Source organism: Eptesicus fuscus, chromosome 19 (genome assembly GCF_027574615.1).
Source record: "Eptesicus fuscus isolate TK198812 chromosome 19, DD_ASM_mEF_20220401, whole genome shotgun sequence".
Lineage (NCBI taxonomy): Eukaryota > Metazoa > Chordata > Mammalia > Chiroptera > Vespertilionidae > Eptesicus > Eptesicus fuscus.
In genome coordinates this window covers 40,006,856-40,019,179 of record NC_072491.1, presented here as the reverse complement: position 1 = coordinate 40,019,179, position 12,324 = coordinate 40,006,856, and the positions used below count along the sequence as shown (strand labels likewise).

Sequence of the window (12,324 nt, the reverse complement as noted above, 5' to 3'; positions counted from 1 at the left end):
ATGCCAGAAGGAGCCCCTCCCTCCCCCTAACAAAATGATTAAATAAATATACAGGGAGAAAACCTCTGTAAAGCTGGGGTGGGGGTGGGGGTGGGGGTGGGGTGGGGGTGGAGCAGGACGGGTTGTGTGAAACATCCCCCAGGAGATAGACTTGGCCTGGGAGACTAAGGTGGAATGATGCCTGAGTGATGAAGTCAGCCCAGGCAGCCACCTGTTGTGGCACTTCAGGCTCTGAGCCTGGGGGGGTGGAGGGGGGGCATTTGTTCTGCCTGAGGAGCCGGCCTAGTGAGGCTGGACCTCTCTGTCCTGGGCTGACTGCATATCCTTCCTTCTCCTTGCACTTCGCTCAGCTTGGGAGCCCGAGTCCTTAGGGGAAAGACAAGCAACCTCCTAAGACGGGTGTGAAGGCTCAGGGAGTAAGCCTACCCCAACCTGATAAAATTTTAATTATTTTGTTGTTTTGGATTTTATTCTTAATTACTTAGTAGGCAGTCACAAGGCGCCGAGCGCAGGGACTGGCACACAGCAGGCGCTCAGTAGCGCTCCATTGGTGTCCACCTCCAAAATGAAGTCCACACCCCCAGACCATGCACTGCAAAGTTCCTTCCAGTTAGAAAACCACGATACAGCAGGCCGTTTGCAGTTTTGTTTTGTTTCCTTTGGGGATGAGGGACAGGGTGTTTAATTTTTGGTTGGTGTGGGTCAGGGTAATTCTGGGGGCTGTTTTGACGTTTTTTTACTTTGAATGGTTGTGCTGACTTAGCATTCAGCATCCAGGAGCGCATTCTCCCATACACAATCTAAACAGTAATCACTTCCTAGTCTATAATGTATCTATGCATTGCATTAGTAGGCCATTTCTACTTACCAGCCTGGTGATTTAGGGTCCTTTACTTAATATCTGTCCCTGCAGTTTAACTTCAAGTTCTGCAAAGTGGAGATAATAACACTTAAGTCATACATGTTTGGAAATGAAACGAACCAATGAAGATAAAGGTGCTTGGTAGATCATAAAGCGATGTCAAAGGAAAAGGAGGAGGAAAGGGAGAGGTGGCTTTTGGATTGTTCGGTGTTGTTTTGCTTTTATTCTTCTGTTGGGCAAGGCTTAGATAGACAATCATATGACTGATGAACTTGGAAAACAGTGTTTTGCTGAGAAAGACGGAGCAAAGCAGAGGTCGCGATCCTGGGGTTTCTAAGTGTGTCTCGAAGGTAAATTGGGGTGGGAGTGGGATGCGTAGGATCAAGGTCCCCTCCTTCACTCGCCCAAAACACACACTTATCTCACACTGACCATCTAAGGGACCTCAGTCTCGGTTTAGCAGACTTCTCCTCCCCGCCCCTACCAGCAGATCCCTTGCGCTCAGAAAAGCCGTCCCCACCCCTTCCACGCCCCCGCCCCACCTTCCTCCCCCCCCCGCCCCCCCTCTCTCATTTTGGCCAAGGGTGGTTTGTTCCGAGCAGTACAGATAAATAGTCCTGTCAAAAGGCGCAGCTCGCGGGTGTGCGGGCCGAGGCAGGGCCCGGCGCCGACTTCTGGGCAGTGCGCTCTCCGGAGTTAGCGACAGAGCTCACTCCCGCGGCTCCGCGCTGCGGGACCCAGGTATCTGGTCCTCCTCGGAGTCCGGCCCGGACCCCGCCTCCGCGAAGGAGCACAAGGCGGAGGCCTGGAGACTGGCCCGGGGGAGGAAGGCGGGCGCGCGTGGGCGTGGGGGGCGCAGCGATGTCCACCGGCTCGGTGAGCGACCCGGAGGACATGGAGTTGCGAGGGCTGCAGCGAGGGTACCCGGTCCCCGCCTCCAAGAGGCCGCCCCTCCGCAGTGCAGAGCGCGGCTACCTCTCTCCCAGTGACAACTCGTCGGCGGAGGAGGAAGACCCCGAAGGCGAGGAGGAGCCGTGCGCGCTGGGCGCGGCGGGCAGCGCCGGAGGCTGCAAGAGAAAGCGGCCCCGGGCAGCGGGGAGCGGCGGTGGCAAGAAGCCCCTCCCGCCCAAGGGCTCGGCCGCCGAGTGCAAGCAGTCGCAGCGGAACGCGGCCAACGCCCGAGAGCGCGCCCGGATGCGCGTGCTGAGCAAAGCCTTCTCCAGGCTCAAAACCAGCCTGCCCTGGGTGCCCCCCGACACCAAGCTCTCCAAGCTGGACACGCTCCGTCTGGCTTCCAGCTACATCGCGCACCTGCGGCAGCTGCTGCAAGAGGACCGCTACGAGAACGGCTACGTGCACCCGGTGAACCTGGTAGGGGCGCCGCGCTCGAGGCCAGGGGCGCAGCGCCGCCGGGAGATGCCCGGGGCGCTCCCTGCCAGCTGGGCGGAGTCAGCCCGCTGGGAAGAACCCCAAAGAAGGGTTCTAGTGCGGGTGGTGAGGACGCCAGGTTAGTTTCTCCCCAAAGCACGGGAGGAGCCAGCCATCTTCCTGGAGAAGAACCGCCACCCTCTGGGTTCGCATCACTCTGATCCTTGTACGCGGTGCTCGGCCCAGTGACCACTGTGGGCTGATATCCTACTTACGGGGTGAATCTGGGTTCTTTGCAGAGGAAATGGCAAATCTTCCCTCCTCGCGCAACTTTTTCCAGCTAAGAGTCTGACAGATTTGATTGAACAGGCCCTACTTTCTGAAAAGAAGGAGGGAAGGCCGAGCTTTATGAAAAAGGCTTTGGATTTTTTAATTCTTAAAGAATAGCAGAGGTTTCCCCCAAAGGGATCTGTCTGGAAAGTCCCTCTCTGACCTGCCAACTCTGGCTTGAGAGCGGAGGGCTGATGGTGTGTGTGTGTGTGTGTGTGTGTGTGTGTGTGTGTGTGTGTGTGTTGGGGGAAGGGGATTATATGACAAAATTCCTGATTCCTTCAAGTTTCACTGAGTGATGGTGAGGGCATAGTCCAGGAGGAAGCATGGATGGACCCCCTTCACATCTTACACAATCAAAATCCGGTAAATTTTAAATTCTAGTTTAGAGAGAGGACAGGCGCATTCCAGAGCGCTGATGAAGTCTGAGCTACTCAGAACCAGGACTCTCACAGGTCCGCTTAGCTGAGCGGTTTCGGTTTGAGATTGCCGTTTCTCCTCTTATGTCTGACGCTCTTCTGATTTTACAGACGTGGCCGTTTGTGGTCTCGGGACGACCCGACTCTGACACCAAAGAAGTTTCAGCTGCCAGCAGACTCTGTGGGACCACCGCTTAGGTCGAACTTGAACGCCATGGATTACTGGTCAAGCGCCTGCGTTTGGGGGCCACGGAGAGAAGGGAGACTACGCGAGAACCCCCAGAGAATGTGGGGAAAGTTCCACTGGATTCTCCTAGACACCCCCCACTCAGAATTTTGAACACAAGTGACGGGCGTGGGGGGCAGAGCCCTAGGGTCGGCGGCGTTGCTGTCATCGCGGGGCGCCTAAGGCAACGGCTGCAGCGGGGACCTCTCCAGGAAGCGCTTGCTCCGTCTCAGATCCGACCTCCGGCTCCAGCAGTGTAGACCTCACGCTGCCTTCAGAGCCCAGCGCCGAAACCCTGGGGTCAGCTTTCGAGCTGAGCCATATATATATATTTATATATGCATTACACGTGATGGCACTCTCGGCACAGCCCGGCCTTTCCCGTTAGGCTGGTTAGGACGCTCTCTCCGCGACAATCGGCTTCAAAGACAGGAATCTTCACGTGAGACCCACATGGGGCAGGTTTTTAAGTTGCAAAGAGAGGAGAGTGAATTCCTGGGTGGGCTTAGTATCCCACAGGGCGGCGCCCTCCAGGCGGACAGACTGGTGGGTGCTCTCTCTCTGTCCCAGAAGCGGGAGCAGTCTGAGACCACCTGAGCCTTTTGCCCCCAGTGCTCCCCGCAGTTAGGCCTCCGTGCTGCGGGCAGACCCCTCACTCCTGTGGGCTCCCTACCCTTCCTGACCAGGCTTAGGTCTATCCTGTCCCCTCCTAGGGGTGAGCCACCCCCTCCTGACCTCTCCAGGCTCCGTGTCCTTCAGTCTTTCCTCTACCCCCTCCTCCCACACCTCCTTGCAGACTCCCCTTCCACTCCTGACTGTCCCTACCTGTCCCCCACCCCCTACCCTGCTCCCCCAGCAAGGGTCGCCCCTCCTGCACCACCACCTCCCTGGCCCACTTTCTTCCTCCCTCCTGGCACTGAGCCTGTTCGGTACCTAATGACCCTGCTCAGGGGGAACAAACCGCTGCTGGAGACTGCACTACCACAGTTAATTAGCAAATGTAAATACGTTTATTTTTTTATGAATAATAAAACGCATTGTGAAAAGTGAGTGCCCTGGCATCCGCATGTGGTATTTACTGAGTCTGGTCTGGAAGTTAACGTGAAGGTGGCCTCCTGGCTCTGGACAGGGACCGGGTCATTGTCCTCAGAGTGGTGGTGATCACATTTGTTCACTGCATTTCCAAATGTAATTCTCATTAATTTCTGATTCTGTTTCTTCTTGAGGCGGGGTTACTCGAAGGCAAGACTTGGAGGCTTATGAGGCCCCAAGAGTCTCCTGGGGCCAAAGTGTGTTGAAAGGTATACACTCTTCAAAATAATATAGTTGCCTGTCTCTTTTACACACACACACACACACACACACACACACACCCCGAATCTTTCTCCAGCCTGAAACACACTCCAATGCTTACAATTGCAAGAAGTTCAAAAAAAACCCTTACAGCCCACATACTGGAGTGGGGAGGGTCTTAGTCTAATTGGCAAAGTAAAACTATAATACAAGACTATAATATAATACCAATTTGTATTTCAGTAGAATTTTCTTGTTTTCAAATAATGTTTACATAGCGCTTTTAAGGTACGCCATCTCAATTTCCTTGTTACTTTCTTCCATTTTTCACTGCAATCTGCAGGAGGTAATAACTTAGGAAACCTACCATACAAACTTATTTTTTTAATGCTGGGCTATTTAAAGCTACATTCTCTTTGTAGAAAATTTAGAAAAGTGTGAAGGATAAACCTGCCTAAATAATTGCCCAGTTTGGGGGTAGCCTTTGTTTAATAACATTGCGAGTCCGTTTTCTTGACCAAGGGGAGCCCTACAGCTGGAGGGGAAGAGGTGAGAGCGAGGTGGGGAGCATGACTTCCTGTGGTGAACTGAACTAACCCCAAACTCTGGAAAAGGGCTCTCTGACACCAAGTTCTGGGCTTTGTTTATACCCCGGAGGATTGCAGCCCTCCTCCCGCCTGCTCTCATCCTCTAAAGCTGGGCTCAGGGTTTACATTAGCCGGTTTCTGTGGCATCAGGGTCTCTCCGGAAAAAAAAACAAAAACAAAGCAAAAAAACAAAAACTCAGGAGTAGCTAATGACAGGAAACCCTAGCTTAGTCAAAGGCACTTTAGCTGGCCTTAAGTTCTGGGTGGCCCACTTCTTGGCGGTGGGGTGTCTGTTGGAGGCAAGCTCTGAGTCAAGGTCTTTTCCAAAGCTTCCAGCAAATGAGGTCCTTTGCAAGGAGGCGGCAGCATAGCAGTAGGTTAAGATGAGCCTAAATGTCTACAGAACCCAGCTTTAAGTCCAAGCTCTGCTCCCCCACAGACTAGTCACCATATGCAACCCCAGGAAGCCTCATTTCCCTCCAGTGCCTACCTAGGAAGACTGTTGTTAGGAAAAAATGTGCCAGCAATACTTAAGCCACCCTTCTAACAGGCAGTAAGCAGCACCCTAAATGCTGACTGCTGAAGGAAAAGGGTGGGGGGCATGTGTTGGCACAGGGGAACTGTCTAAAAGGTAGGACATTGCAGGAATCCAGTCCAAGCCTGAGCCTGGTTTGAGATGCCTGGGTTACAGCTGCACAAGAGAAACGCCCCACAAAAGCAGAAACAAAGAAAAGACAGGCTACATTTGCAGTGAATACAGATAAGAATAAACAAGGAAATATTAAGGCAAATCCTCATAAATAAGATATTTAAAATATTTGTTTCTATAATTATATTCTCTCAACATACTGTAGGGGTAAACTCTGGTTTTCTACCCCTACTCCGTTCTCCCCTCCCCCCATACACACACACATTAAGGTGGTACTATTCACTGACTTACAGGTACCGTGCTGCAAGCTCATTGCTATTGTTGCTTTATCATCCTATAATTTAGTGAGAAGAAAAAACTTTCTCAAGAATTGTTTGCTTCATGATTTTTGTAAAAAGTCGGATGCCAATATGTTATTATGTTATTTAAAAAAAGAAGAAGAAAGAGGCCAATTTCTAGTAAGTCCATTAAATAGTGTAAATTGCTCAAGCTTCTGGGTAGCAGTTGCAGTTAGGAGAGGCCTTAAGCACCTTGCACCAGTCTTTTTTCTTATTTCTTCTTTTTAAATTATAGTTTAGGCTCAATATTATTTTGTATTAGTTTCAGGTGCACAGGCTAGTGGTTAGACAAGCACATAATTTACCAAGTGTTGCCTGCTATTTTCAGTAATAACCTGGCACCATACACAGTTGTCATAATATCATCTATAATAATAAAAGGGTAATAGGCTAATTAGACCAGACGTCTTCCGGACATTCTTCCTGACAAAGCTGGGGCTGGAGGAAAGCCAGCCCTGGTTCTGAGTGCCTGTGGGCAGTCAGAGGAGGGAAGCCTGGGTCCCGGGTGCCGGAGGGAAGCTGGTGCCGACAGCCGGGGGAAGGGCTACTCTTGCACGAATTTTTGTGCATTGGGCCTCTAGTTGACTATATTTCCCATGCTGTACTTTACATCCCTTGACTATTTTGTAACTATCAATCTGTACTTCTTAGTCCCTTCACATTTTTCATCCAATCCTCTTGAGCCAGTCTTTTCTTGATCTACCAAGACTATCTTGGGCTCTGAATGGTAAAAAGGCACCCCAAAGCCTTCCTTATTTTTTCTCCCTTCATAATTTTTCTTTAGGAATTTGGGCTGGAGAAATAGGAATTGGGACTGGGGAACAGAAGGGATAAGAGAAAAAGTGACATAAGCCTGAACGTAGGTTTATCTCAATTTGATTATACTTTTGTTAGTGAAAAGTGGAGGGAGGAGGGAGTCTAAGAAATATAATGTAAAAAGTACTGAATAACAAATAAAATGAGTAAATTGAAAAATACTCCTCAGGGGGCTTTTTGAGGGACCAAAGCCTTTTTATTAGTGATACTGACTCAACCAAAAAGAACAAAAATCCCCTTTCACAGGCTCTTCCTAAGATGAATGTTTGAAAAGAAATGCTTCCGGCACTGTAATTTTGAAACATTTAGGCGTTTCTCTTGGGGGTGGAGGTTGAATTGGTTTTGTGCATTTTTGCTCTGAGCTTCAAGTTACAACTTCACTTTAGTGTGCTGGCTCCTTCAGGGGACAGTGAGACAATGACCATTACAAGTTACAAAGCAGATTTTTTTTAACAGCCACAGTTCCCATCTCCTCCGTCCCCGTAATAAATACATTTGAAGAAAAAAAAAAAAAAAAGACATCGCCTCTCTATAAAAAAGAACTAAGTGGAACACATCATATTTTAATAGACAAAGGTAAATAGTTTGGCTAGTACTCCTGAAAATTTTAAAACAATAACCGAGAAAGTGGTTTTAGTAATGTGTGGAAGGGCAACAAACAGGGAAATTCATAACTGACTTCCCACTGCTAATTCTAGGAAAATTCGCTAGGAGGCATGGGGTGGCTCCCTTTGGAACTGAGCACCTGGCTACTCTCCTTTCCTGGCGCTTCTGTTTACCCACCAGAGGGTGGCCAGCGTGCTTATGTTTTATTCACCACTCACCCTTCATCTCCTTTTCTATTCTGTTCTGCTCTTTGTGTTATTTGTTTTCTCCCTCCCACAACAGTGAAAAATTGGTCCATAGAACCAATTGGAATCCATGACTCTAAGAAGGTCTAGAAAGTGGCCAGAACCTGCAATCTCCGTGTATTGTGTAAGCACAGTTAGCACTAAGGTATTAGTCATCTTGAATGACCTCAGCTCTTGTCTGTCCTACCAGCACCTTATGGTAAAGAGGGTCATGGAGCGATTACGAGCAGGGGCTCTGGGTTTGGTACAAATCCGGTATCTGTGCTGACTACTACTGTGGGCCGTAGAAGTGAGGACAGGCGGAGAGCAAGGCGCCAGAGGCTTTTATCTTTTTCTTTTCTTTCTTTGTTAAAGGAGTTTACATGTTATTTTTGGATTTTTTAAAAACTCATATTATTTTTAGAAGACTGAAAGCTGCCACATCAGATGTAGCTGGTTCCAGTCTAGTCCCCTATTTCCTAAGTCTGTATCGTCAGGGACTAGCTCTCCCCTATGAGACAAGAACATACATCCTACCTCACAGACTGTTTTGAAAATAGATTAAATGAGATCATTCTGTTAGGCACTTTGGAAATGCTCCATAGATGCTAATTTATAAAAATTGTAGTTTTGATTTTCTTTCCTTTCCTTTGACTGAAGTTTAGGGGTCCTTAATCCTTACCTGTCTACCTGCCCCATCATTCCCCTTTGCCACTTTTATTACCTTACTCTTTTATGCCACATCTAATTTCCCTATATTGATTTTTTTTTTAACCAAGGAAAACTTTCATTTAGTTTCCTCTTAAAAAGTGAAGATCATAACACTCAACATCAAAAACTATCCATGGGATAAAAAGCAAACTCATTTAGGAGTGCAAGACAGACCAATGGATTTTGATGTAACAGTACAAAAATTCATTGCTATGATTTGATTCCACAGGGCAGCCAACCTTTCAGAAACTGTACTTGTGGAGTCTTGGTGTAGTGTGGAAGAATATCCACAATTACTTGAAATGACCATGAAAATACTTCTTCCCTGTTCAACTTCATATCTGGGTGAGGCTGAATTTTCTTCATTCACTTTCACCAAAATAACAGGTCACAACAGATTAGTGTAGAAAGCCGAAATGAGAATCCAGCTATTTTCTATTTACATTAATATAAGTCTATGCCACTCTTCCCATTCAGATGTTTTGGAAAACATAGTTCTTTTTTATTAAAAATATGCTATTTACATTCACTATAGTTTATTAGTATTTTTAAATGAATTAACAAATGTTTACTCACAGGTTTGATTTTAAATCCAGTAAATCTCACCAGATAAAACCACAAAAATGGAAGCTATCCAGGGTCTTAAATAACTTTTAAAAGTGTAAAAAGTCAAGAGACGAGAAAATGTTTGAGAACCTCTGGCTTAGATAACTTCCAGGGCCCTTTTCATGGATACGACTCCATGTTTTCTTAATTTTGTGGCAATCTCAGTGGGCCAGGAGCCTGTCAAACATGTCTAGGTTGGATATAGGAGCAAACATGTGATCAGAAAGATTGGCTGGAAAGGTTAGGTGGGGCATGGCTTCTTTATGCAACATCCTTGTGGTCCAGGCAGGCATTCAGGGGGCCAGTGCCTCAGCTGGTTCCACACAGGATTCTCTCAGAAGAATTTCTGAACCACTTCCTACTCCTGCCCCAGACCCATCTCTACTGCCGCCTCTTCAGGCCCTTTGTAGCCAGGCTGACCTTGGCTTTCAGGTGAAATGTAATGTACTGCTCAAACTCTGGATTGTAAAACCCCTTTTCTTTAACCCCTGTATTAATAGTCTCCCAGGGCTATGTTTAGAATCAAAGCATTATATAGTCCTAGTGAAGAAATTTACTTCAGCAGATGTGGGAATCATTTCCAATGATCCTCAATAAAGCATTTTTAAAAAAAAAAATCTTTAGGTCTGCCAAGTAGCAGATGAATATATTTATTAACCATAATGCTGATTAAATTATACAGGGTACATCACTGAAATTGCTAAAAGCCTTAACATGCAATTTGAATACAAAAGAAACAAAAACATACAAACAACAACAAAACCCAGAGACTCCTCAAATGCTTTGGAAATGAGCATCTTCAAGGGCAAAAAAAGGATCCCATAACATAAGAAATTTGGGTGATGCTTAAGGAAAGTGTTCCAAGAAGAGCTAGGGAGTGGGGAGGGAGTATCATTGTGCAGAGATAACAACAGAAACACCTCAGACTAAATCCAATTAAGGAGCATCCACATTTCAAGGGAGGTGCTCTAAGAAGCAGAGTCAAGGCCTAGGGGGTAGGGGGCTGCGGAACAAGGTGGGAGAACCAAATACACACAGAGAAAGGGAGGAAGCTATAGGGACAAACTGTGGTTGTAATATGTACTCAGATCTCTGCATTGCTAGACATAGGCTGTTTGTTATGTTCTAAACAGAACCTCTCAGGTGTTTCTGCCCAGGCACTGTACCACTGGTTGTTTATATGCACAAAACTCTCTGGGAATCCCCAAACTTTATGTGTTTTAATTATTGGCTTCCCCAAAACTGCAGTGACGAAATAGGCTGAGTTAGCCATTTTCTCTGGCTCAGTTTTCACCTGACCAACACTGCTTCTTTGGAAACGTTGGCTGGGATGGAACTGTCTCTACCAGACTACAGGATCTAATCACCAAGAGGGTCCCCACCACCCAGGCCCCGTGTAGCGCTGCTCCATTGATCTGCTCTAACCAATGGAAGGTGGCAGAAGTGATGGGCAGATCTGGGTCAAAGCCTTAAGGACTAGAAGTTTCTGCTTTTGCTTATTTGGTAGCTCTGAGCTTCCAGGTGAGAAGTTCAACCATGTTCCTGAAAAGACCACATGGCAAGGATTATAATCATACAAATATGTTTTAACAATCTCTTCTCAGAAAAGTCTCAAGACTATACCCAACAGAGCTGAGGGGCCCAGCTGTCAGTGAGGCCAGAGGCCCCAGCTCCAGACATGTGGTCGAAGTGGAGCCCTTATAGCCAGCCATGGAGGTGTCTTAGTGGAGAGTGAAGAAGCTACCGGGGACAGATGGCAGAGGTGAGCCATCCCCCCTGGGTTCTGTCCCACCTGCAGATCTACAGGGTCCTGAGAGATAATAATAGGGTTGTGTTAAGCTACTAAATTTGGGGTAGTTTGTTACTCAGAAATAGATAACCAAACCAGATTGCCAAGTCAATTTTCACAGCAGCCATTTAGTCAAGAAACCCACGTTGACCATCTGCTAGGAGCCGGGGCATTGCTGAGTAGCACAAAGCTGCCTTGCGTGAACGTGCTTTGAGGAGGAAAACCACAAACTCAGTAATTGCAGTACAGTGTGCCAGGTGCTAGGAGAGAAGGTGGCGCTCTGGGAGGAAAGACACAAAACCCAGCCTGCGATGGTCATGGAAAACTTCCCAGAGAGCTGACAATGAGGCCAGTATCAGAGGAGGGCTGGCCCAGGGCTTACCGGAGAGAACTGTAAGTAATGGGGGCTTCCAATACTAGCCCGGTGTTGGGTTAGTGTCTAACATGGTGGTTAAGAGCATGGACTCCAACAGCTGAGTTAAAACCACTGCGCATCAGTGTCTTCATTTGTAGAATGAAGGTATGATAGAACCTACCTGGTGGGCTTGTGGTGAAGATTAAAGGTGATGGTGAAAGTCAAACACTCAACACAGTGCCTGACATAGTGGTTATCAATGTTAGCCTATTGGTATCTTCATCCTCCTCACACTGAGATGTCCTTGGCATGCTTTGATAAGGTGCTAAGGACATATTCCTGACCAGATCCCTTACTTTTCCTTAAATCTGAAAACTCTGCACCTTTAATGTGATTATTTCAGTGCTCCTCTAAAGGGGCGGCCTGTTTAGAATCCTGAACTCCTCAAGGCATTCATCTGCAGGATGAGCAACATGTCTAGCTCATACTGGGGTGTGAGGATAGACTGTGAAAGCATATTTGTATTGTCAGGCCAGCTGGAGAGAAACATGTGTAGATTGGTTCTATGGCCGTTGGCCGTTGTGACAACATCAGGCTTAACAAGAGCACCAACTACATGCACAGAGGAAGCACTCTCGCTTTCAACTCCCCTGTGATCTGTCCCAGATCCTCTGCTCCGGAGGGAAATCTCAGATCCTCTGACCACAAGTGTTCAGGATTAGAATTCATAGACTCTGAGTTTCCCCCTGGCACTCAGCCACCCAATCTGAAGGACACGGGCAGATAAGAGCTTGGCACCGTGACAGCTCTGCTCTGCAGCTGCTTTGGAAATGCACCAGCCCGGACTCAGGAGTCGGCCAGGGGTGACCACGGCGTGAGAAGCTGCCTTGTCGGGTGGTCCTGGGCAATCACTGGCTTCTCCAACTTGGATTTCTCACCTAAAGCGAGGGCCCTGGGCTGGATGATGCCTTAAGTCCCTGACAGTTTCTTGTGGGTCTTTCAAAGGGCATCAGAGAAGGGCCCTGTTATGTATACATGGCAGGGAAGCTGGAAGCCTGAGAGGAGGACAGTCAACACACAGGTAAATGTGTCACCTGAGCTCAGTCCCTCAGGTGTCCTGTGACCTCTTGCACAGAAGAGCTGGC

At 47.8% G+C, this 12,324-nt stretch overlaps 1 protein-coding gene and 1 long non-coding RNA gene across 5 annotated transcripts in view; one reads left to right on the top strand and one right to left on the bottom strand.

Moving 5' to 3' along the window:
• Positions 1-3,157, bottom strand: part of LOC114234697 (uncharacterized) — a 110,191-nt gene extending 107,034 nt beyond the window's left edge. For all 3 annotated transcript variants that reach the window (XR_008554595.1, XR_008554596.1, XR_008554594.1), the window contains exons 1-3: positions 2,913-3,157; positions 2,506-2,609; positions 869-927 (exon numbers count right to left, since the gene is read on the bottom strand). This is a non-coding gene — a long non-coding RNA (uncharacterized LOC114234697). The remainder of the gene's footprint in view (positions 1-868; positions 928-2,505; positions 2,610-2,912) is intronic.
• On the top strand, positions 1,512-4,235 carry MSC (musculin). 2 transcript variants are annotated; one of them, XM_028158737.2, is made up of 2 exons: positions 1,512-2,224; positions 3,091-4,235. In XM_028158737.2, exons 1-2 carry the CDS (start codon positions 1,724-1,726, stop codon positions 3,175-3,177), a joined length of 588 nt encoding a protein of 195 aa, XP_028014538.1. In that variant the 5' UTR covers positions 1,512-1,723; the 3' UTR covers positions 3,178-4,235. The 2 variants fall into 2 exon arrangements, with proteins under 2 accessions (XP_028014538.1, XP_008148560.1); XM_008150338.3 differs by having other exon boundaries at positions 1,512-2,233.
• Positions 4,236-12,324: the final 8,089 nt, after the last annotated feature.

Bases quoted from the DNA above. Each gene is read 5' to 3' on its own strand.
- MSC (XM_008150338.3), top strand. From the start codon at position 1,724: ATGTCCACCGGCTCGGTGAGCGACCCGGAGGACATGGAGTTGCGAGGG. The intron at 2,234-3,090 runs GTAGGGGCGCCG...CTGATTTTACAG, and splicing joins ACGTGCACCCGGTGAACCTG to ACGTGGCCGTTTGTGGTCTC.